Source organism: Pleurodeles waltl, chromosome 6 (genome assembly GCF_031143425.1).
Source record: "Pleurodeles waltl isolate 20211129_DDA chromosome 6, aPleWal1.hap1.20221129, whole genome shotgun sequence".
Lineage (NCBI taxonomy): Eukaryota > Metazoa > Chordata > Amphibia > Caudata > Salamandridae > Pleurodeles > Pleurodeles waltl.
The window spans coordinates 145,709,992-145,733,820 of record NC_090445.1 but is presented as its reverse complement, the minus strand read 5'-3'; the positions used below and the strand labels follow the sequence as shown (position 1 = coordinate 145,733,820).

The following is a 23,829-nucleotide window of genomic DNA, read 5'->3' as shown; positions in this document are numbered from 1 at the left end:
TCTCACAAACAAGAGAGACTTTCCTTTGAAGTTTGTCTACTTCAAAGGCAGAAAGGGGTACAAGTACTGGACCCGAAACCCCTAAAAATTAGTTTATTTCTGGAATCAAGAGGAACCTCTGCCAAGGAGAAGAGCTGAGGAGAAGAGCTGCCACTGCCTGTAACTGTTAGGCTATCCCTGCTGCTTTTGCCTGTGAAAGGGGACAAAGACTGGACTTTGTTGAGCATTCCTGCTTGAGAAGAATCTCCAAGGGCTTGAACTGAGTTTGCGTCCTGTAGTTGAAGACTCAGGGCTACCAAAGACTTCCCCTGCCAACACCTGGAGTCTCTGCTGAGACTCCTGCCCTGCCAAGTGGTGCCATATCCAGACCCTGGGCCCTTTCGCAGACAAGAACTAAAAATCCATGCACAGAACACAGTGCAGGGAAATTTTCATCTCACCTTCTGCAACGCGGCTGATAAATGATGCGACACGGCTGGGAAATCGATGCATCACAGCTGGAGAAACAATGTGCAACACTTGCTTACAGAGGCTGATAATGACGCAAACCCCACTCACCGTGGTTTCCTGATACTGGATTTTCCACACATCATCCCTGGGCGTTCAAGTCAACCCGACTCTGCCCGGATCTGAGGTGCGCTGTCTGGAAATTGACGCATCACTCTCTTGCAAGGGAGAAAAACGACGCATCACCGACCAGACCGGAGAAGGAAATGACACACAGCCTCACTTGCGAGTAAGGAATTGACGCATCGCCATCCTTTTCCAACGCGCGCTTGCCCATGCGGCTTTATTTTTTACGTTAACCAGGTACTTTGTGTAATAACAGCATTCTCATTGTTTTCTAAGGATTAAGACTTATTCTTTTAAAAATTTATATATTGACTTGTGTATGTTGGATTTTTGTCGTTTTGGTCTTGTTTGATTTAGATAAATATTACCTATTTTTCTAAACTGGTGTGGTGTCCATTTTGTAGTGTTTTCACTGTATTACTGTGTGTTGGTACGTTGCTCGTGCCAAGCTACCAAGGGGTTGAGCAGGGGTTAACTGAGTGTGATTCTTCTTTACACTGACTAGAGTGAGTGTCCTTGCTTGGACAGGGAATAACCTGACTGCCAACCAAAGGCCCCATTTCTAACACCTAGCCACTGCCCAAGTCTAAACTATTCAGTGTCTTTGTACCTGTGCCCTGTGCTAGCTATGATACCCCTCTGCCATTAGCTGTGTACTCGTCTCAGTGTTCCAATAAACATCACATTCTTTGCTTATATAATACCTATAACACTGCTGCCTACTTCAAGGCACTACATGGGGACAGATGCAGGAGATAGAGGTGGAAGGGTTGGGGTGGAACCAGGGAAAAAATCAGGCAGAGTAATGTACACAAATTTTAAATTGAAACATACATTTTGTGATGTAAGATTGTCTTTAATATAGGATAATTAACCATTTGAATAAATTGAAAAATGGCAGTTCAGGACAACCATACACAGATTACTCTGCTTTTTGTCGCCTGATTATTATCTATTCCCCACCCTCACCATTTGATTATTTATTTCGGCTTGGGTTTTGTAAATGCGAAAAATAACCCAATTGCGCATCCTGGTGCTATTCTGTACTCCCACTAGAAACAAGACATTTAGGGGGTTATTACAACTTTGGAGGAGGTGTTAATCCTTCCCAAATGTGACGGATATACCACCAGCCGTATTACGAGTTCCATAGGATATAATGGACTCGTAATACAGCTGGTGGTATATCCGTCACTTTACCGTCACTTTTGGGACGGATTAACACCTCCTCCAAAGTTGTAATAACCCCCTTAATGTCGAATCATGGCTATGTGATGTTATGTTCAGCATGGTGGGCTTGCGAGATTCCAGTTTCCTGCATGGAATGTGGAACATCGGGGCGGTGGGTAAAACAGCAGTTACGATGTTGATGAGGGAGAGAGAGGAATAAAAGTTAAAGCTTACCCTCTCAATGTCGTCTTCCTTTCAGTGGCGATGAGCGGGTTAAACTAACAAATAAACAGAAAGAAAACAAAACTCACTTGGAGGGGTACGTAGACACGGAATTGAGGCGTGTGCAGCGATTGTAATATGGCACATGACTTGAGGGACGGGTGCAGTAAAAGACGTTGAGCCACTTTCAAGTGGTGGCAAATTGGTGTGGAGCATTGGGATTTTGCGTTGCACAGCAAACGAGCGCTGTTCCCGGTGTCGCAGAGGATTGTGGACCCGTGAGTCTCAACATGCGCATGTCTGGGGGGCATATTGGATGTGGGGAATCATAGAATGAGATAAATATTAAAAAAGGACAACGTAGCTTGGGAGAGTGGCGTACTGCACATGTCTGGTGGCAATATTGGCATGTTGGGGAAGATTTCCAAAAACATGCCCAGCCAACTTAAAAAAAAAAAAAAGCAAAGCAAGGTAAATGAAAAGAAATTGACAATTAAGAGGAGAAATAACTGAATAATAAAAATAAAATAAATTAATACCAACAATACCTTGACTAAATTTTCAATAACAGGCACAATTGTAAAGGAGAATTACTGAGCCTGTAAAATCCACTAAAGGAGCATTTAACTCACCTGAGTAGCTTTCTATTGTAAAGATAAAGACTCAAGATAGAAAGGATACTTGCATCTGCACCATTTCTACAAGAGTCAGGAACACCTCTGGTGGACTTGCAAATGTGGAAAGAGACATTTGAGGTATATTTAGAGGTCATAGACGGTGATACGTTTACTTATAAAAAGAAAAAAGTGCTTATAATAACAATTTAGGTGGAGAAGGCAGGAATATATTAAAAACTTTGCCCATGGAAGCAGTGAGTATTTTGACAGTAGGGGATGATGGAACTGAATCAATGACTACGATAGATGAATATCCGTCTATAATTAGCACATTAGAAAAAAGATTCAACCCTAGAAGAAACATAGTTCTTGAAAGGCATACATTTCTTCAGTGCAGCCAGATTCCGGGAGAGTCAATAGATGATTTTGTGGCAGCACTTTGTACATTGGCAACGAGTTGCAATTATAGAGAGTTCAGAGATGAGATTATACGTGATCAACTAATTGAAAGAAAGATTAACAAAAAGGTACAAGAAATAATGTTAGCCACAGAAGAGCCAGATTTGGAAACTTCTTTGAAGTTATATAGGAGTATTGAGCATTCACAACATTGCATGAGGGAGATGACCGAAAGTGTCAAGTCTGCAGAGATAAAGCAAATAAGAGTGAAACAATGTACAAAAACAACTGCGAATGGATATAAAGCTAATAGATATGGTGAACCAGAGGTTTCACTGTTCAGGAACAAAAGCGAGAAGAATAAGATGTTATGCTGCCATTGTGAAAGTAAATCTCACATGGGTAATTCAAAAAACTGTGCACCTGTGAATCAATCATGTTTCAAGTGCAGGAAAAGCGGTCATTTCGCATGGGTATGCATGGCAAGCACTAGCACAAAGAATACGCCACAGACAGTCAGGATGATTGAAAGTATCTACATGGATTCAGATGAAGAAGAGAATGTTATCCTCATGCTCTCATCTAGTAGTCAGGAAGACGGAAGAACTATAGAGATATCATCTATGATAGTGACACAGAAGAGAAGACAGCCATCTTGCGTGGTTTCAGTGCACAATAAGAATGTGAAGTTTCTAGCAGATTTCTAGCAGATTTAGGTCCTCCATTCACATTACTTAATGTGACAGATTTTAAGGATTTTGAGAATATGGTAATGCATGAATCACGCTTAAATTTTTTCTCTTACAGTGGAAAGTGTGAAGAGGTGGTTAGTAAATTTGGGGCTAATTTTCAATTCAGTGGGAAATGTGCTGTAGGAATTGTGTATGTTGTAAAAGATAGAGCTAATTTGTTTGGTTGGGATGAATAAGGGGAATTAGGAATCATCCTGTACTCAAATCATCATGATATGGTGCTGTCAAAAAGAGGCAGTATATGCCAGATTGATGGGGGAAGGGGAACTAAGCCTTGGATGAATGATTACCCAGAATTACTTGCAGAGAAATTGGGAAAGCTCAAAGGGTTTCAACATTGCATAATAGTAAAACAAGGTGCCTGGACTGTAGCTCATAAGGTGCGCAAAGTACTATTCGGATTACGCACTGAATTAAAGCGGGAATTAGAAAGATTGTGTTCTTTGGGCATAATTGAACCTATTGAGGGGTCAGAATGGTTGGCTCCCATAGTTTTGGCACGTCAGGCAGACAAATCCGTAAGACTTTGCGTGGATTTGAGAGACTTAAACACCAATATTTGGGTTGATCGTCAACCACTACCAAACATTAATAAAATGTTGGCAACTTTGAAGGGAGCTAAATATTTTACTTCTCTTGATATATCCTCTGCATACCATCAGGTAGAGCTGAGTAGGGTTTCTAGACACTACACATCATTTGTGACTGCTGAAGGAGCATATAGGTATGTCCATTTGCCGTTTGTACTGGCATCGGCATCTACAGTACAGTATTTCAGCGATTGATGAATAAGTTGTTTGAAAACAAAAAACGGGGTCATGTATTTTCAAGACAATATTTTGATATTTGGAGAGAGTGTAGAAATGCATGATGAAAGAGTGAGAATTGTGTTGGAAGTTATCAAATCGAGTGGGATGACTTTAAGGAAAGACAAATGCAAGTTTATGCATAAAGGCATTGATTATTTGGGACATCACATGAAAATTTTAGATGCTATTCGACATGCACCAACACCTAGGAACAAAGGCCAACTTCGGTCTTTTCTTGGCCTAGTAGAATACTATGCAAAATTTGTGCACAATTTCTCAGACATGACAGCATGTTTACATAATCTTTTGAAGAGAAACGTCAAGTTTATGTGGGACAAGGAATGTAACAAAAGATTTGGGTTAATTAAAAAGAGTATTGCAGATGAGCATCCCCTCAAGGCTTTTGACATCAATGAAACATGCATAATTTACACAGTTGCGAGTAATATAGGTCTCGGTGCTGTTCTTATGCAAAAGAGGAATGATGCTAAAAAGGAAACTATTGCATTCGTGTTGAGAACCTTGAGGGGGGCTGAATCTAGATACTCTGCAATTGAAAAAGAAGCCTTATCTATGTGGTGGGGAGTAGAACATTTTAAAAAAATGTCGTTCGGGAAAATAATTCATTTTAAGAACACACCATAAGCCATTGGTGGACCTATTCACCAGCAAGGGAGAGGGCAGAGCTACTCCCCGCATTGCAAAGTGGCAATATAGACTACAGGAAATCAGTTACAAACTAGAGTACATGTCGGGTGTGAAGAATCGAGTGGCTGATTGTCTGTCCAGATTACCCTTGAAAGAGAGTGTTGATGAATTAGGCACGGTAGACAAATTAGAAATTTAATGTGTAGTGAGTTCTGTTGGTGAAGTCTCTAAGGGAGCATTGACGGAGCAAGAGTGGGTAAATGCATTGTTGAAGGATGAAAAATTGCAGGGAGTTAAGAACTTTCTCACAAGCGGGTAGCCTAGTGTGAAGAATACCCCAGAAGCATTAATTCCCTACCAAAGATTTGAAGAGGAGTTGTCCATTGTTGGGAATATAATGCACAGAGGTAGTCCCTGGCAGTTTGTGGAAAAGAGTGCTAGACTTGGCACAAAAGGGGCATCTTGGGATCCGTGCTATGAAGCGTTGAGTAAGAGAGGATTTATATTGGCCTGGATTATATATAGCAATTGAGCATTATGTGCGTGACTGTTGCATGTGTGTACTGAATGATAAATCTCAGGTAACGTGTTCTTTCCCTGTAAACCCGATTGAGGTTAAAAATGTGCCAGGTTCTAAGGTGGCGTTTGATATCTCAGGACTGTTTGGTGTAATCTGAAGTTCACCAAAGTATGCCCTGGTAATGGTGGACTATGTGACCAAATGCCTGAAGTAAAATTTGTGGATTATATTAACACTGATTCAGTCATCAATTTTTTTTAAGAAGTGTTCCTGAGGGAAGGTTTCCCAGAAGAGATCGTAACTGATAACAGGACACAACTAGTCTGACGTGAGATGGCAGATTTCTCAGCCAGCTCGGGCATAAAGCAAATTCTGACATCCCTTTACCATCCTCGTAGCAATGGGTTGGTGGAGAGGTTGAACTGTGTCATAAAAGACAATTTGCAATTGGATCTTGTCAATGGGCTACAGTGGAAAAAAGCAGTGGAGGACTTTTTGTGGGGAATAAGGCCCGCTCCCCATATAAGCACAGGGAGGTAGAGTAGCGGGTTCTACGTTGAATAAGGAATGGATGGCTAGAAATAACATTGAAATGGATAAAATGGGAAGTGTAGTAGATGTGAGATCTGCAGTGAAGGAGAAATATAGAACCAAAGAAAAGCAACACAGAGGTTCAGCTGTTCAGAAAGGTGAATGTGTGAGAATTAGAAGTCAAGGTTTTGTGCGGAAGGGGTTATCTAGATTTTCTTCTCCCGCAAAGGTGGGCAAGGTTAAAGATCCTGTTGTAGTGTTAGAAAATGGGAAAACGTGGAACAAGTCTATCCTTTCCATTGTACCAGAATCGAAAACAGACTATGTGGGCAGATGGATGGGCGTACAAACGAGAGAATGTTACAAGGATTGTGGTAAGGACAGGAGAGTGTCGGGGACAGTGAAGTCATGTCCTGTAAAATACAAGCAAGTATTAGTGGGTATGGGCCGCTTACATACACAGAAATCAAGATGTACTTTTCAACTTGGGGCAGTGTTTGCATTTATGTAGATATTTTGATTTATGTTTATTGTGGGTGTTCATTGGTTTCTTTTTATTATTGTGAAGGAAGGGGTGTGTGATGGGATGTTATGTACATAATGGTGCGGTAGCGAGGTTCCAGTTCCCTGCGTGGAATGTGTTACCTCGGGGTGGTGAGTAAAACAGCAGTTACGATGTGGATGAGGGAGAGAGAAGAATAAAGGTTAAAGCTTACCCACTCAATGTCATCTTTCTTTCACTATGTCCATAAATATTTCTTGAATAAATAAGTCTATTGTGTGAATGACGCAGAGTTGTGTGATTGTGGCATGGCTAACAGATCAAAAGTTATTTTCAGAACTCAAATTTATCACAATGGAAATGTAACACTGACCAGAATCTCTGTGTTTTACAGATTGTGGCAGGACGTTTGAATAAAGCACGGATTGACATACAGATGGACAATGCAAAACTGGCGGCAGATGACTTCAGCACCAAGTATGTTTATGATATAAACAGAGGGGGCTGGATGGGTCGGGGTTGGGTATATGTGAGATCCTGTCTACTTCATTCAAGGATAACCATAGATCAGTGCCATTGGTGTGGTTTTTATCAACCCACGCTAAGTACAACCAATCACTCCCTCCATAATTCAGACATTTATGTCACATTACAGAGTCCAATTATCCTGAACCCTAAAAAGATTTTTATCTATCTTCAATTGGTGGTGGCCACTGCGTAGTCATAGTTAGAATGGTGTTTCCATAGGAAATGGCTTTTTTAGTCTGCTAATAACGTTTGTGCCTTTTGACAAATCTTCACAAAACTTTCCAAAGAAGGGCTCTTTTCTGTTTAGCTCCTTCCTGGATAGGTATGGTCTGATATGTCAAACGGGGACCAAGAAAAGAGTGGTCCCAAAATGCTAAAGCCCCATGCAATTTCCATTGTGATTTCTTTAAACACCCTACAGCCAAAAGGACTGAAAGAAATTACACCAAATTTGGCAGGAAGCTTGATCTTGGTCCAGAAAGTGTGCTTCTTGTGATTTGGTGTAAATTAATTCACTGGGATTTAAGAAATTAATTTTGAAAATACTTGTAAATCTGGGAGGCTGACTACGTGGACTTGTGCAATAGTTCTGCAATCACAACTTCAGAAAATAGAGCATTCTGGTTGGCCTAGGGTACTTTTTGTCACTTAGGCCATCTCGTTCCTGCAGCAGTGAAGGTCCTGAAGGAGCAAGCACTCTGAATGGCTGCCTTTAAAATGATAACAAATGTTGCAGCAGCCATTTCAGGACTCTGTGGGCTTAGTCCTCTCAGCTGAAAATGTTTTAAAGAAACAATATAAGGGGGTCAGGGTAGGTACACTCTGCCCCCAGCCCTTGTAGGGGGAATGGGCATCTAAAATTGTTATTTTTTTCCACAATCCCACAGTACTCCTGCAGGATCATGGCAAACGAAAAAAATGGCAGGCACCATTGATTTTTTCAATTAAAATGATCTTCGGGGTGGGCCAAGGACCAGGAATCAAGACATATATTGTTATTTGGGGAGAAGGGCATGTGTGAGGTCCCCCTTCTCAATTTCATCCTCAGGCAGCCCTCCCTGCCCGAGGCATGCCAAATTTGTCCCCCCCCAGAGCCTTGTAAGGCCCCAGGTACTCCATCCCCTAGGGCTGATTTTTTAAATAAGGGAAGGGGGCATGCAGTCTTCCTCCACGAGGCTCTCTGAGGCCCAGGGGACCACATTGACCATATATTTAAAGGGGAGGGGGTGCAGGACCCCCTCCCCAAGCATGCAAAGGCCCCAGGGATCCCATCCCCTGAGGCCAACGAGTATATTTAAATGAGAGGGTGGAATGTGCACCCCCCCAGCCTCTAAAGGCCCCGGTGCTGGGTCCAGTTATATATCCTGGGGAAACCACACCTGGGACACAGTTTGTCTGTCCACAACTGTGCAAGGAGCAAAAAAGTGTGCACTTCCAACTGATGGGAGCTACAAACATGCTCCTGGCGGTTGGGAGCATGGAAAAATACCTGAACTTGCTGGGAAGGAGCAATGCCGGCTTTCACTGTATCTAGGATGGGTCATGTGGGGAACCGGGGGGCCTCGAGGACCCTGGGTCTCCACCCACAACTTCCAAAGTTGTGTATTGTGGGTGCTCTGGGTGATCAATGGCATAAGGCTTCAGGGGATGAGGTCCGCGAGCCAGTTTTGGCTCGGGAGTGGAGCTGTGCACCCCCCTCTCCTTAAAAAAAATTCTGCCCTAGGAGGTGGGGTCCTCAGGGCCATAAAGGCAGTTTAAAGCTCTTGGCTGTTGTGGGTTATTGTATCAGTTTGCCCTTCAACACATCCATACTCAGAATATACATGAGTCATTAGTCCAAACTCTGAATGGTTCTCTTGGAACGTTAATGGCGTCTTAGACCGGAGTAAACACAATGCCGGCCTGCTCTATCCGAAGTGGTTCGCACCTGAAATGCTACTGTTTCAGGAAATTCAACTTTGGGTACCAACTTCCTTCCCTGCATAGATTCAGATACAGCCATATTTGTCATGCTGGTTTAACTAGCTGCTCAATAGGGTTGGACATACACCTGCACAGACATTTCCCATTCACACTAAATCTGACCCTTTGGGACCTTCAGGGTTAATATGTAGGGATTGAAGGTCCATTGTAGGGCAAACTCTACAACATACTTAGCATATACATATCGATCCAATCGCATACACAAACCTTCAGCTAACTTACAGATATAATAGCAGGGTTACAACCTGGCATCACAATCCTTGGGTGTGGGTGACTTCATTGTTAATCCACGCTCAAATGTGGACACAACACCCACCCCTCCAAGGCAACACCTAGAGAAATCCAAAAATCTTAGAGTATGAGTGGACTTGCTGGGACTCTGTGATGTCCGGAGGTCATGACACCTGATTGAACAAGCATGTACACATACCTCAGCATCCGTCACAACCCTTTCATGGATAGACCTCCTATTCCTTACAACCACTGACATGCTACATACCACAGCGGCTAGTATCTTTTCCAGAGGATAGCGGACCATTCCTCTTTTACCTTCTGCATAGTGTCCCCTGTACGTCACAGAATACCAATATGGCACCTTAACGTCTGGTTCCTTGTAGACGACCGGTTCACAGACTACCTAGCCACGGAACTTGATTCCTATTTTGAGATAAATGAAGGTTTAGTGGCAGAAGCAAGCACAATATGGGCTGTAAGTAAAGCTGCTATTAGAGGTGTGACCAAGGTGTACCTCAAACAGGTCAAGAGAGATAAACGTAGAAATGTCACAGACCTTGAAGCCTGAGTCTTAGAGGTAGAGAAACAGAGTTTATGTGGTGCATCCAACACACTCAGTCAGCAGCTCGAACTACACCGATCCTTGCTGTGACAACTCGCACTAGACAAGGCACAACATTGTTTTAAGGGAATCCAACTGGCAAGTGTATGAGTATGGGGACAAGTGTGGGAAACTCCTCTACTGGTTGGCGACTAGAGATATGGGTTTGAAACTAAACTCCCACATTACTGATTGGGCTGGGAGACAGCCACACACATCTACTGAGATACAGAGGTATTTGCAGACTATTATAAAACATAAAATACACACAATCCATGGCCAGAATGGGAGAAAGCCAATCACCTCACCGAGATTCCCCTTCCACATCTTATGAAAATAGAACCGGATGACCTTGAGACTCCCCTCAAAGTGGATGAGATAGAGACGCAAATACAGGACATGCTAATGGATAGGACTTTCCTTGTGAGTACATTTTAAGTTCAGTGACATTGCTTGCCTACAACTGATCAAGCTGTATGCAGAAGCAGTACAAGAAGGCTTCTTCCCGCCCAAATTGGATCTCAAACTGTTGTGGGTCTCCCCAAGAAAGGACACCCACGGGGTCATTGTGTGCCCAAAACAGACCTATAAGTGGACCAAGCTCCCTCTCACTGTGATAGGAAGGGTGGCCCTCTTTAAAATGCTGGTACTTATGCGTTTCATGTATGTACTGTACAATTTCCCACCCCAAACATTTGGTTAATCTTCAATGCCCCTACTACCCTTGGAAACCCTAGGCACCTTAGGATGCAATATGGATACAATGTTGTTATCTTGTTTTGATGTACACGTGCATATTAAACACAATAAAATGTGTTTCTAAAAAAATATTTAGCTACATGCTTTGTAGAGTTGGGCACCAGTAGGGGTGGGGTGATTGCCTGGCCTGCGATAAACTGTACACCATACAATAACTATAATTTGCCACTCTTCCATGTACTCTTCATACCTTTCATATTACATCACTTATACCATCTGAAATTGTAGTAGCACTTACAACAACACTTATAACATCTCAAATCCCACCATTTCTGAGAACACAGACCATGGTAGAGGTGCAAGCAATATTTATTGATGTGTGGTGCCTGGAGGAGCACTAGTTATAACAATGTAAAGGTGATGCATAAAAGTACAAACTGTAAATTTTACATTTTTATTTTTTGTGTACTTTAAGTTTGTTTTGTATAGAGAGAAGAAATAAAGTTAATATAATTTAAATATGGTACGTACGTCAGAAATTTTAAGTGTAACTATAACTTTAGAGTTTCTAATGTTTGTGCCATGTAAGTTTGGTTTGTATAGAAAGAATATATGACGTTTTCCTAACTATAACTAACTTTTAACCTTCGTTTGTTTTCATTGAATATCATTGTTTTTTCTTATTAATAAAAAGGTATTTCATATTGTAGAGTGTTGTTGAGTGAATTGCTGTTCCATGGAGTGTTATACAGTACAGTGGAGGACAGTGTTGTAGAGTGTATGGCCGTAAAGTGTTGTATTTCAGAGTGGAAGGGAGTAAAGTGTCATACAGTGGAGTTATGTTTCCTAGAAAACAGTTGTGTGGAGTGCGGTCCAGTAGAGTAGTACAGAGTTGAGTAAAGTTTCATAAAGTGGAGTGGGGTTTCAGAATACAGTGGAGTGCTGTGCTGTAAAGTGCTGGAAAGTCTCATAGAGTGGAGTAGAATGTTGTACAGTGGGGTGTCCCAGGATATACTGGAGTACAGAGTTGTACAGTGGAGTGTACGGGGATACAGTGCAGTAATCTCGTTAGGTGGCATAGTCTGTAGTAGAGCGTTGTAGAGTGGAGCGGTGTTGAGTGAAGTGTTGAACTGTGGGTTAATGTATAATATAGTGGAGTACAGTGAATTGAAGTTGAGTGGAGTTGTGTTGGATAGAGTGGAGTTAATTTGTTATAGAGTGGAGTGTTATGCTGTACAGTAGAGTAGAGTGTTGTGGAGTGGGGTAGCGTGGCCTGGCGTACTATATAGTGGAGAAATGTTTCATAGTGTGGAGTGGTTTATTGTATAGTGGAGTGGACTGGTGTGTTGTAGTCTTGGAAAGTGTTGTAGAGTGGAATACAGTAGAGAGCCATAGAGTGGATTACAGTATTATAGAGTGGAGTAGCATGGAATAGAGTACTATGCTGTACAGTGTGGTAGAGTGGCGTGGCATAGGGTGAATTAGAGTTAAGTGGCATACAGCAGCATAAAGTGGAGTAGTGTACACACAGTATAGTACAGTAGAGTAGAGTGTAGGAGTGTCTCATGGGGTTGAGTACAGTAAAGTAGGGTGGAATGACATAGAGGGAGTTGCATAGTGTCACACAGTGAAGTAGAGTGCCATACAATGCTATCCACTAAACTAGAGTGCTGTAGACTTGCATTGACAGGAGTACATTGTTTTACAGTGGCGTGGTTATTGAGTGGCGTCTAGTGTGATAGAGTGGAGGGGCGTAGACTGTTGTTCAGTGGACTACAGAGCTGTTGAGTGGAGTACAGTGGAGTGGTGTGCAGTGGAGTTGGGTAGAGTGAAGTGGCGTACCCTTGAATATTGTAGAATAGAGTGGAGTAGCATACAATGGAGTAGTGCAGTGGTTCCCAACCTGTGGGCCGGGGACCCCTGGGGGTCCGCGAAGCCTCCTCAGGGGGTCTGCGGCTGCTTAAATAAATTTAATAATATTAGGTCCCAGCCATCAGTAATGACTCCTTGGGGGTCCCTGTGTTCCAATAATGATTCAGTGGGGGTCCCCGGGCTCCAGTACTGATAAAATGGGGGTCCACAGAAGTCAAAAGGTTGGGAACCACTGGAGTAGTGTACACTGAAGTTGGATAGAGTGGAGTGGGGTAGATCATAGTAGCTTAGAGTGGAGTCGTGCGGAGTGGAGTGGTTATGAAGAAACTTTGTGCATGAAAACAGTATCTGGCCACTCACAGGACGTCTACACAGCTCACGCTATAAGCGCATAAGAGTTTGTATAAATGATCCTTCTCAAGGTCCCAGTGGCACTGACCAACTCCCCAGGGCGTAGACCCAGGCTCTGGAGGAAGTGCTAAATTCACAGGAGAATTTCCTCCCCCCAAGGCTAGTATGGGGAGACAATTTCAAGAGAGGATTTTATACCAGACTTAGCACTTTAACTAGAAATCAGAGAAAAATCCAACTACCTCCCAATTATAAATCTGGCTTTGGTGAGGGAGTGGCTGAGAAATAGATCCGAATCAGATCAAAGACAAAATATTTAATAGGTTGAAGCTACGGCGCTTGTGGAGTAAACAGCAAAAAGTCTGCACCCAGAGAGGCTGAGCATGCAATGTTTTGGTTTTGATATGTTTTCAAAGAAGAAAAACATAATGTGTTGATGTTATAACAGTATGAATACAATCCTCTTGTGTTTATATTGATAACTTCACTGTTATTGCCACAGGCAAAGTACGGTGCAGTTACCCAGAGGCAGGATGATCTTGGATGGGGTACACAACTCACACTTTTCTTCTACCTTTGCTGTTAGGAATCTTTTATTTTAAATTCACGTTCATTTCTGTGTAAAAAAAGTATGTTACACTTAAGCTTTTCTTTTACTATGTGTTATATCTTCTAAGTCTAGTACTACGTTTGTTGAAAATGAGCCTCATGTAATTTACAAGTTGCTCAGTGATCAATGCATTACAAGCATAGGTGTATGAAAGAAGTTTAAAAATCAAAATACAATAAAAACTGAATTTTTCGGTCTGGCACCAACCAAGACCTTTGTCTCCCAAATAATTATTTAATAATGCATAGTAGACATAACTACTGGTATTTCAAACAGCTCTCTTCATCCATAGATCTGTTACAGTGTCATTCATATTTTGCTTCTGTCCACCACATTATGCATCATAGGGCGGTGGGCCGCCCCACTGCAGCCACTGGATCCCTTCTCTGTGACTGACAGCATTCGGTCCAAGCACAATGTTGTCAGACACACAAAAATAGTTTCTTCTTTCATGCGGACCAATGTGTCCTTCTAAAAAAAATAAAAGTATTTTTTACTTTTTTTTGTCCTGACTAAACACTGCTACTGGGCCCTTGCTGCTGCTTGTCATGTGCCTTTAAACGTGACGGTACTCACATTTCTCTCTAAGGAGTGTGGTAGGCGCTTTTTCTGAGCCCTTTTTTGTTCATAGTTTCGTTGCTTGTTCGTCAATGTCAGTGACACTACTTGTTTTGCTGCTTGTCCGTCAGCCTTAGTTATACTACTTTCTCACGGTCCAGCATTTCTAAGACTGCACTGATCACTTGCTTGCTTTCCTGGTGCCGGTGACTGCTTTCTGCTTTCTCTGCATACTTACTGCATACTTAGGGGCATATTTACAAGCCATTGTACCACCTCAGCGCTGCCATAGCATAATTTATTTTATGCTAAAGCGGTCTAAGGTGGTTTTTACAAAGTGGTGCAATGCTTCCATTGTGCCACATTGCGACCCCTGAGCCACAATATGCCTGCATCGGGCATAATTTATGCAAGGGGGGCATTCTGGCACAGGGAGGCCCGAAATAATGGCACAGTGAAATTTACAACATATCACTGCACCATTTTTTCCATCATTTTTAATGCCCGCTGAGAGCAGGTATTAAAATGACTCACCCATTATATTCAATGGGCCTCCCTCTGCTTTGCTGTACTATCGTCAACAGTTTTGATGCTAGTGTAGCAAAGCGCCACAATAGGGTAAAAAATCTTGACACTGTTGTGCTAACGACTGCTTTGGTATGCTGTATTGTAAATACGACACAAGCAAAGCGCCACAATAGTGTCAGAAATCTTGACGCTGTTGTGCTAACGACTGCTTTGGTATGCTATATTGTAAATACGACACAAGCATAGTGTCATTAGGTGCTAGTGGGGGGGAGTGGAGAAGGGTGAGTGCAAGAAAAGTGGTGCATCATGTATGATGCAACACTTTCTTGTAGGTATGCACCCTTAGTTTTTTTTTTTTATATATATTTGGATTCCAGTAATGGTATCTCTACAAACGCCCTTGACTAGCCTCTAAAAAAGTGCAACACACACTCACTTCCTACTCTCTCAGCAACACAGTTTGTGTTACTGTGAATCCTTCTAATTTTTCACTATTCAATACTTCTGCCTCAGTGTTAGTACTTGCTCCATTCTTGGTATCCTCAACAGCAGCCTCTGTGAATTATTTCCGACCGACAGCCCCCACTCTCCTAATTGGCAACTCTTGTGCCAATCCGAAATCATGTAAGGCAAGCTTCTTTAAAGATGGACTTATTATTATTTGTTTACAAAACACAGCACCTTTGTGAGCTCTTCTTTTTTTATCTTTAAATACTCTGGCTTCTGCAACACCTAGATTGTAAATGACTGTCAAGCTGTAAAAAATCCTGCTTTATTTTTATTACAGGTGAATATGTGGATGTGCACATATTAATTTCCCTTTGTCATAGCCACTTTTTCAGAATGCTTATGTGTGTCATTTCTGTGCTTGCAGTATGCTTATGTGTGATATTTGCATGCTTACGTATGACATTGCCATGCTTTTGGTATGCTTATAAACTGTAAACTTCGTACTTGTAGAGCACACTACTCACCTGTTAGGGTCTCAAGGTGCTGTACGCATGCCACTGTGGAACCCCTCCTGGCTTTTCCCTGTGAGGTGCCCACTCCTGGGAAACCTCCAAGGTGAAGCCAAGCATCCCAGCACTGTTGGGGCTGTTGTGGAGATTAAGCAAGCTATTGCCCAGAGTTGGGCTCATGAATTAGACTAGGCACTTATGCAAGAATTATCAGGTCTGAGGAAATCAAGCCCAAGACCCACCAAGGTGGGAATTGAACCCTGGTCCCAGCCAGATTTCTGTATCAGGGTCTGCCGCTCTAACCATTGAGCCACACTTCTCCAGTAATATGTGACATTCCAATGGCTTCTGTGTGACACTTTGAGTAACACCTTATCATTGAAGGGAAGAGCAGTTACATCAGTTTGATTAACTAAAGGTTATACATTTCCCTAAGCTGTTAGTGTAGTAGTCTAATAAAGTCTTACATCAACTATAACTTAATTTGACTCTTTTGACATGCTTAGGCTCAGTCGGTAATCAACTTCTAATGTCTAACATGACTGTCCTGGAAATTTTGAGCCAACAGAATGAACAATGTTCAAGTCACATACAGAGAATAGTTCAGTTTATTCTGGAGACACTCACACTCCAGGTTTGGAGGTAATTTTCCGGTGAGAATATTTTTAACTTACTTTCAGCTACATTTTGGCGAGCATGCACAAGCGTGACATTCATGCCAACAGTTGGCCCGTTTGGTTGGGAGTGATGAATGGTATTATTAAAAATATATATATTTTCTTATCTACTATTAAGTAAAAATGGTCAGAGTAACTTGCTGGTACATAGCCCTTTATACCATACGTGGGTCATTTCTAGGTGCTGAAAACAACAGATATTACTATAATGAAATGTAATGGTTTTTAATTTAACAGCCTTGTAAGGATAGCAGACTGGTTTGTCCTTGCTGAAACTTGAAGCTGAGAAATTCCGCTCACTGCATACATCAGCACAACCATTTAACTAAAAGGGCCACCCTGTCACTTAATTAAAGTTATATTTTTCTTAGATTAAGTGAACAAAACATACAACTATACTGTCGTCTTTATTTAGGGTCGCGCTATGCAAATATCACACACAAACATGACTTTTTTTTTTAGATAAAACAACAATATGAACATTTAAACAGGGTGAGTAGGGCATCTCGCCTTTCTTTACATTCTGTTACTTGTAGTTCTAGGTTTAAAATGGGATGAATAAGCCTACAGCTGCCAGAATGCAAAGACAAAACCTGGATTGGATGTAGTGACAGTGATGCTTAATAGCAGCTTGCATTGTGTTGGTTAACAGGACATGAATCTGCACAACAAGCACTAAGTCAAAATCAACACAACCCTTCTCACCTACCTGCTTCTTGCACATGCGTCTCGCTGTAATAGGCAGCCCCACCATAGCAGTCTAGGGCGGGTGCAAAGCACTGTTTCACTGCCGCGGCTTCTATGCGTTGCCCAGTTCAGCTGATCTCTCATGCCAAGGTCACTCTTTACATGCAGACCTCCTGCCTGCTGTGTTCATCCCTTTGAGGCCTTGGATGAAGTATGAATGTAACCTAAGGTCACACACAGTCTGTAGACCCAGGTGCCTAGCGGGAAGTGCCACGTGTAGAGGGATCATCAGCAAGTGTTTAGGAGATTGGTTAAGCTGCTGACTTTCTTAAGTTATGTCTAGGAAGGTCACCTCACTGTACACCTGCACTGTCATGCGTTAAAGAGACAGTGACTTCCATACAGGAAAATAACTGCTGTATATGGAGTATGCACTCAAAAACCTCTCAGCGCCTTTGCAGTCCTAATACAAATGAGTGTTCATCTGATATGTGTGATAAATGCCAGACCATGCAGAGGTGCAGATATGTTTTGAAAATGCGTTACTGTAACGCGAGACCGGATATACCTGACAGGGTTGCTTTTTGGATTTACATTACTTGACAAATGACTGATGGCAGTGTTTAGGTCCCTCTTTTCTTTTAGTGTACCAATACTTCACCCTTAGTTCAAGTGTCACTCTGTGCTTCATGCCTTACTTCTGCACCAGTAGGTAGTGTGAATTATTTTGCATACACCAGTTTATTCCCCTCTCCCCAACTGTCTGGCCTCCATGCCTTCTACCAGTATAACTTAAGAGAGTCTTGTAGTGTGGTCAAAGCTCCTTTAAAAGATGACCCTCACATTCTCTGTTTAGAAAGCACAGCACCGATGTGAGTTCTTCTTTGGTTTCATTTTTAATCTGACATTTGTGATACTTGGAGAGCAGAAGCCTCTCAGGCTTTGTAAAAACATGTTTGAATTGCAGTAAACATGGCAGTGTGCATGTGCTCATGTTCAACTTCCATACATGCCAACCGAGCCAATTCCGGTGGGAAGCTTCCAATTTCTGAAGCCAAACATGCTTTTATTTTATCTGTCCCCCACCTTAAATTGCCTCCACTTCAATGTACACCAATAGGAAAAATGCATTCCTCCAATTTGTTTTTCAAAATCTCCCACTTTCCAGTTTTAAGTTGATGGCACGTATGATCTCCCTTTGTGTAGTTACATTGCTTATCAAACAGATGACTGATAACTATAATATTCAGCATAAAATGGTTGTAGAATATACTGCTGTTTAATCGCTCTTCGTGTGCAGCACGCTGATATATATTTCGTGCTAAAAAATGAAGTGTATCAACCAGGATAAGAAGCAAAACGACCATTCCTTTAGTTACAGACTTACTACTACACCTATATATCTCACACTATTATTAAATGTTATGTTTTAAAGTGTTTTATGCTATTAGACCTGACATCATTGGTTTCATATACCCCTGAAACCTTTTGCCTTTACTCCCCCCTTTGCTGAATTTTCTGTTGGCCTTAGCACTCTGTATACTTTACCACTGCTAACCATTGTTAAAGTGCACGTGCTCTCCCCTTCAGACTTGATAAAAGTGGCCTACACCTAAATGGCACATGTAATTTACTTGTAAGCCCCTAGTAGATGGTACTACATAAATCCAGAACCTGTAAATAAAGGCCTCTAGTGGGCTTGCAGAACTCATTGTGCCACCCACTACAACAGTACTGTAAAACAGGTCTCATGCTTGCCACTGCAGCCTTCAGTGAAGTTATAAGCTACCATTGTGGCCTGGCAAAATAAAACCTTTTGCCAGACCTAAAGCCTTCTTTTTAATACTTATACATCACCACCAAGGTAGGTCATAAAGGTTCATAGGGCAGGGTGCACTGTATTTAAAAAGCAGGACATGCAAGTTTAAGTTTTACATGCCCTGGGAGTTGAAAAACTCCTTAAGTCATATTTTATGTTGTAAGGCCTACCTCTCCCTTTGAGTAACACTAGGTTACCTTTTTGCATTTAATAAGTGCTAACTTTGGAGTGGAAGTAGATAGAGGTATGCTATTTACACTCAAACTAAGTATAATTTAAAATCTTTTATGGTGAAGTTGGATTCTAAGGTACAGTTCTAAAAATGCTACTTTTAGAAAGGTGGCATTTTGTTGTCCCAACACTTTGTGCCTTTTGCCAGTGTCCTGGGTCACATCACTGTGAATGGGCTTGCTGTTGGGGTTTGTATATCTCTTCCAGACAGTAACACAAAGGGGGCTCAGGTGTGAACAGGATGGGCCAACCTGGCAGGATGACTGGGAGGGGGCTGTACCCTGCCCCACATATACTTCAGAGGGTTTTGCCTCCTGCACACACAAAGAAATCTGACACCAGCCTGCCCTGCCTTTTGTCACCCCAGACGGTTTAGAGTCTGGACAGGGTAATTACTGTCGAAAACCAGATGTGGAGGTAGAATAGGAAGTCCCCGTACACGCAGGCTAGCAACAGGCATAAACATTGGACTCAAGAAACACTGCTGAATCTGTGGATGTTACAGAGAAGAACTGCACTGCTGCCAAGTACTGTCCTGCTGCTTGAAGGACTGCCTTGCTCTCTGAGATGGAAGACTGGACCTGCTTGCCTTCCTCCCATGCTAACCAGATTGACTCCAAGGGTCAGTTGGCTGTGTTCTGTGTGAGCTACATTGACACAACAAGCTAAAAAAGCCTTGCTGCAACTGCACTGCTGACCTGCAAATTGACCTGCCTGAACCTCCAACTGGACCTGCCTGAGCACAGCTGGCCTCCGCTGGAGTGAGTTCTTGATCTTCAAGAGGTGCCTCTCCAGGTCCTGGATCCTTGGCTGTTATTAGAGTGTACTCCTCCCAAAGAAAGGTGAAAATCCTGAAGTTTGGGTTCCTCGCAGCTGCGAACGGGCCCATTAACACTAAGACTGCTCGCAATGACTGCCAAAGTGAAGCTCCAGTGAGACCTGCTGTTTGAATCGACAGCAACAGCAGCCTGCAATGACTGCCAGCACGAAGCTACAACAACCATCCTCAATGCTTGACAGATTCTTCGCACTACAGCGATGACCATCTGCAATGCCCAACCTGCTCTTCATGCTACAGCATAGAGCATCCATGACAGTCAGCCTCCTGCTCACGCCCTCTTGCAATGCAAACATAACTCTTTGCACTGGACTTAAAAGGTAACTTTTCAGTTGGGGTAACCTGGTCCCTGTATCCGACTGTTCTCCATCGCTCTTGACCTAAACTTGTGACTTTCCCCAAGTCTAGTGTGACCAGATGACACCAAGTGAAGTTTTGTGCTTTTACGTGGTATTTTCTCTAAAAATATATATATATATATATCTCTGGTTCTTCTGACTGGATTTTTGTCATTCTGGCATAATTGTATATATTCAATTTCACTCTATTTTTAATTGTTTTGGTGTTTTTCTTGTGTGGTGTTTTCACTTCATTTCTGTTTGTGTACTGCATACATACTTTACACATTGCCTCTAAGGTAAGCCTGGCTAATTCTGTGTCCAAATAACAGAAGGTTAAGCACAGGTTAATTTAATGACTATTGTGGTGAATTGTTGTATGGATAGTGAAAGTATGTTTGACTGAGTAAAATGGTGAATGCATGCTATGACTGTGCTGTCGTGGAAGATATTCTGGGAGGGTGCAGCTGTGTTTAAGTATGTTGAGGTGGTGAATGCAGGCTATGACAGTGTTGTAGGGGTTGAAGGTATTCTGGGAGGATAAGGGTGTGTTTATGGGTGGTGAGGTGGTGGATGTGGATACACAGCAGTGAAGCTTGTGGTTGTGACAGTCAATAGCAGATCTATTGGTGGAAGATTATTCATGGTGTGTGAAGCTGCAATTGTGGATTGTGAGTGGTTATTCCAGACATACTGTAGGGATGTAGTGATGAGGGTATATTTGTGTAAAGTGAGTTTATGAAGTGTTGAAGGCTACGCTTCCAATATTTGGAGAGTGTTTCTGGATGGTCAGTCTGTCTTTGTGTGGTAGAATTGTATCTGTGATTAAGAGTTTGTAGAGTATTTTGTGGAAGACGTAGTTTGTGGAAAGGGAAATAGAGTTATTGATGTGACTACAGAATGATGTCTGCGGACGGTGATGTGGTTGTTACATAATTAGCTGCTGCCAGCCTGCTGACTCCCGTTTTTCCCTGTCAAAGAGGTCATCCTATTTAACATCCAAAATTATCCGTTTACATCTACAACGCTTTTTTCTTTGCTAGAATAGAATGTGAGTGAGGCTGTTATCTGTGATTCATGGAGGAAGGCTAAATAAAGAAGTGGGTGAGCCACTAACAGTTCAAGCCAGATGCCTCACTCTGGCTCATTTCGAGATCCTCTTGTAACCTCAAACGCAAAACGAGCTGAGCTTCCCCAGGAGGTGATGTGGCCCAGTGTCAGCACCTACCAACCATGGAACATGGGGAACCAGGTCCAAATCCCCTTCTAGGCTCAGCATCCTGCGAATCAAGGCAAATCTCCCCTTGTAACATTGCCTGTGGTGAAGCACTCATGTCCTCGGACAAGATTCACCTTACATGAAACTGCCAAAAAATAGAATGTGAATACTATCTATCACCCACCTCTAATCAAATCCTTCAAGAATTAAAGACAAAGTATTACGTTTTGATATCAGAATAGATACTCAACAAGTTGCTGAATCGGCCATACCACTCTGAATGCAGCCTGATCTCGTCTGATCTCAAAAGCTAAGCAGCGGTGGGCCTGGTTAGTATTTGGATGGGAGACTGCCTGGGAATATCAGGTGCTGTAGGAATAGCACAGGATGAAATTAGAAAATCTGGCATCAATCCCAACTTTCCTGCTTGACCAAATTGTGTGATCCTAGTCACATGCTTCCATTCAGCAAGGCCTTATTTTGTTCATTCTCCGTCATGATAGGACTTCTACATACGTGAGTTCAGGATGTGTACAGTACACAAATCTCTTGTGTTTCATTTACTAGCCTACAATGTTGCTCCTCTGTGATAAGGATCCAGGCCACATGCAGGATGTACAAGACCACTGACTTGCCCCTTATTTCAGGTATTGCATCGTTATCAGTGAGGGGGTAAGGATGTTTATCAGTACACGCATACAAACTCTCACGGTTAGTAAATACTTCAAAAACTGATATTCTAATAAGGTAAAACGTGTCAGTGTGTTCAAGGAATACAGTATTTTACATTTTGAAGATACATTATCATATTCGAACATAACGTTTGTTACGTGATTTACATGCCAAATATTTTTAAGATTCGGCTGGCACGCTGCCTCTTGGAGCCAGAACCAGCTCTTGTTTTGGGTATGGTTCGGCCGTCCCTGTTAATTTGTTGGTTTACCCACCTCCACATGCGAGAGTACAACATGCGAGCACACAAATTCAGTATAATTATTATCAATATTTTGCATTGCAGATACCAATTTGCAAAGAAAATAATTGTTAAATGATATTAGTAGATTTTATAACAAACAAACGTTATGCTACCTCTGTTCGTGATTATAATTATAGCGCTTACTACCCATGATGAGGCGTATAAGCGCTTTTCGGCGAGTAGAAAGCTACGATTGACGTAGAGCAGCTGCAGCATAGAGCATATATGAGGCTTCGCAGAGGTCTCTCTCTAGGTGAATTTTTGGAATGAGTAAAATAAGCACAGTTTACTGTTTTTAATAAGAAGCACTGCACCTGCGGTCTGGTTTCACTACATAAGAGACTGCAGGATGCAATTGACATTCATCAAACCTTTTCACTCTTTATCCCTCCGCTGAGATCACGGGGCCTCACGCAGAACGCTGCAACACACTGACAACGAAGACGCTGGTTGATGCGTCAGCCCAGCTCAGGCCAGATACCCAAACATTGAAATCAACCAGCATCTCCAGCTCACGGTCTTGAAGCGCTGGACCTGCAGCACCCACACTAAGTAATTAAAAGAAAACCAACTGGGGCATGATCAGCTTGTTGTGCCCAGAGCAGTCTGCCTATGAGCATGCTGCATAGATAGGACAGTGACAGACACTTTACCAGTCCCTCGGAAGGAAGATGGACATTTCAACATAAGCGGGTCAGAGAGCATTTTGGTGGGTGTGGTCATCTCAGCTTTTAGAATTTTTATTCAAGTGCTCTGTTCATCTTGATGATGACACCCAGTGCTCCGTGTTTCACGACTGACCCCTTCTCCCTTGCTCCATTATTGCTGACCGACATCGTCACAGTGACACCACCTGGCACCGGATGTGGACCGGTTGAAACAAACTTGCTGGTCTGTGTGGCACCAGGAGACAAAGCAAAAAAAAACAGAAACAAAAAACAGCCCACTAGGGCCAAAAACTGGCTCACACACTGGCCCTGGTGGGCGGCCCACCTGGTAGTGCCCGATTGCCCGCCACACCAGTCCTATCCTGCCTGTCTGTGAGAGAATATCTCAGAGTTAACATTACGTGTTGTTTTTCAACAATGGGATTATTTTGCTGGAGGAGAAAATGAAAATTCTTCTTTTCAATTTTACTCTTAATTCATAGCTTTTTAGTGTGATCCTAGTTAGTGTACTAACACCATGTTTTCAAAGGACAATTTGCTTGACATTTCCATTTACGAAAAGTATCTACTGTGCCTTCACTTTTGACTTCTTACTGTGCACTTCCTTCTGTTTAAACAAACATCCTTGTATGTTGAACGTCAGAGATATCTTAACATTCATTGTACATTTTTGTCTCTTACTATTTGTCCTTTCCTGCTGCCATCCATTC

General features: G+C 42.3%; 1 protein-coding gene and 1 pseudogene across 2 annotated transcripts in view; both read left to right on the top strand.

The window, feature by feature from the left end:
• The window catches only part of LOC138299405 (keratin, type I cytoskeletal 19-like), a 138,747-nt gene that overhangs the window by 52,849 nt on the left and 62,069 nt on the right, over positions 1 to 23,829 (top strand). For both annotated transcript variants that reach the window (XM_069237637.1, XM_069237636.1), the window contains exon 2: positions 7,138 to 7,220. In XM_069237637.1, the coding sequence (XP_069093738.1) occupies positions 7,138 to 7,220 (83 nt within the window). The remainder of the gene's footprint in view (positions 1 to 7,137; positions 7,221 to 23,829) is intronic.
• LOC138302315 (5S ribosomal RNA) lies at positions 21,734 to 21,853 on the top strand (annotated as a pseudogene).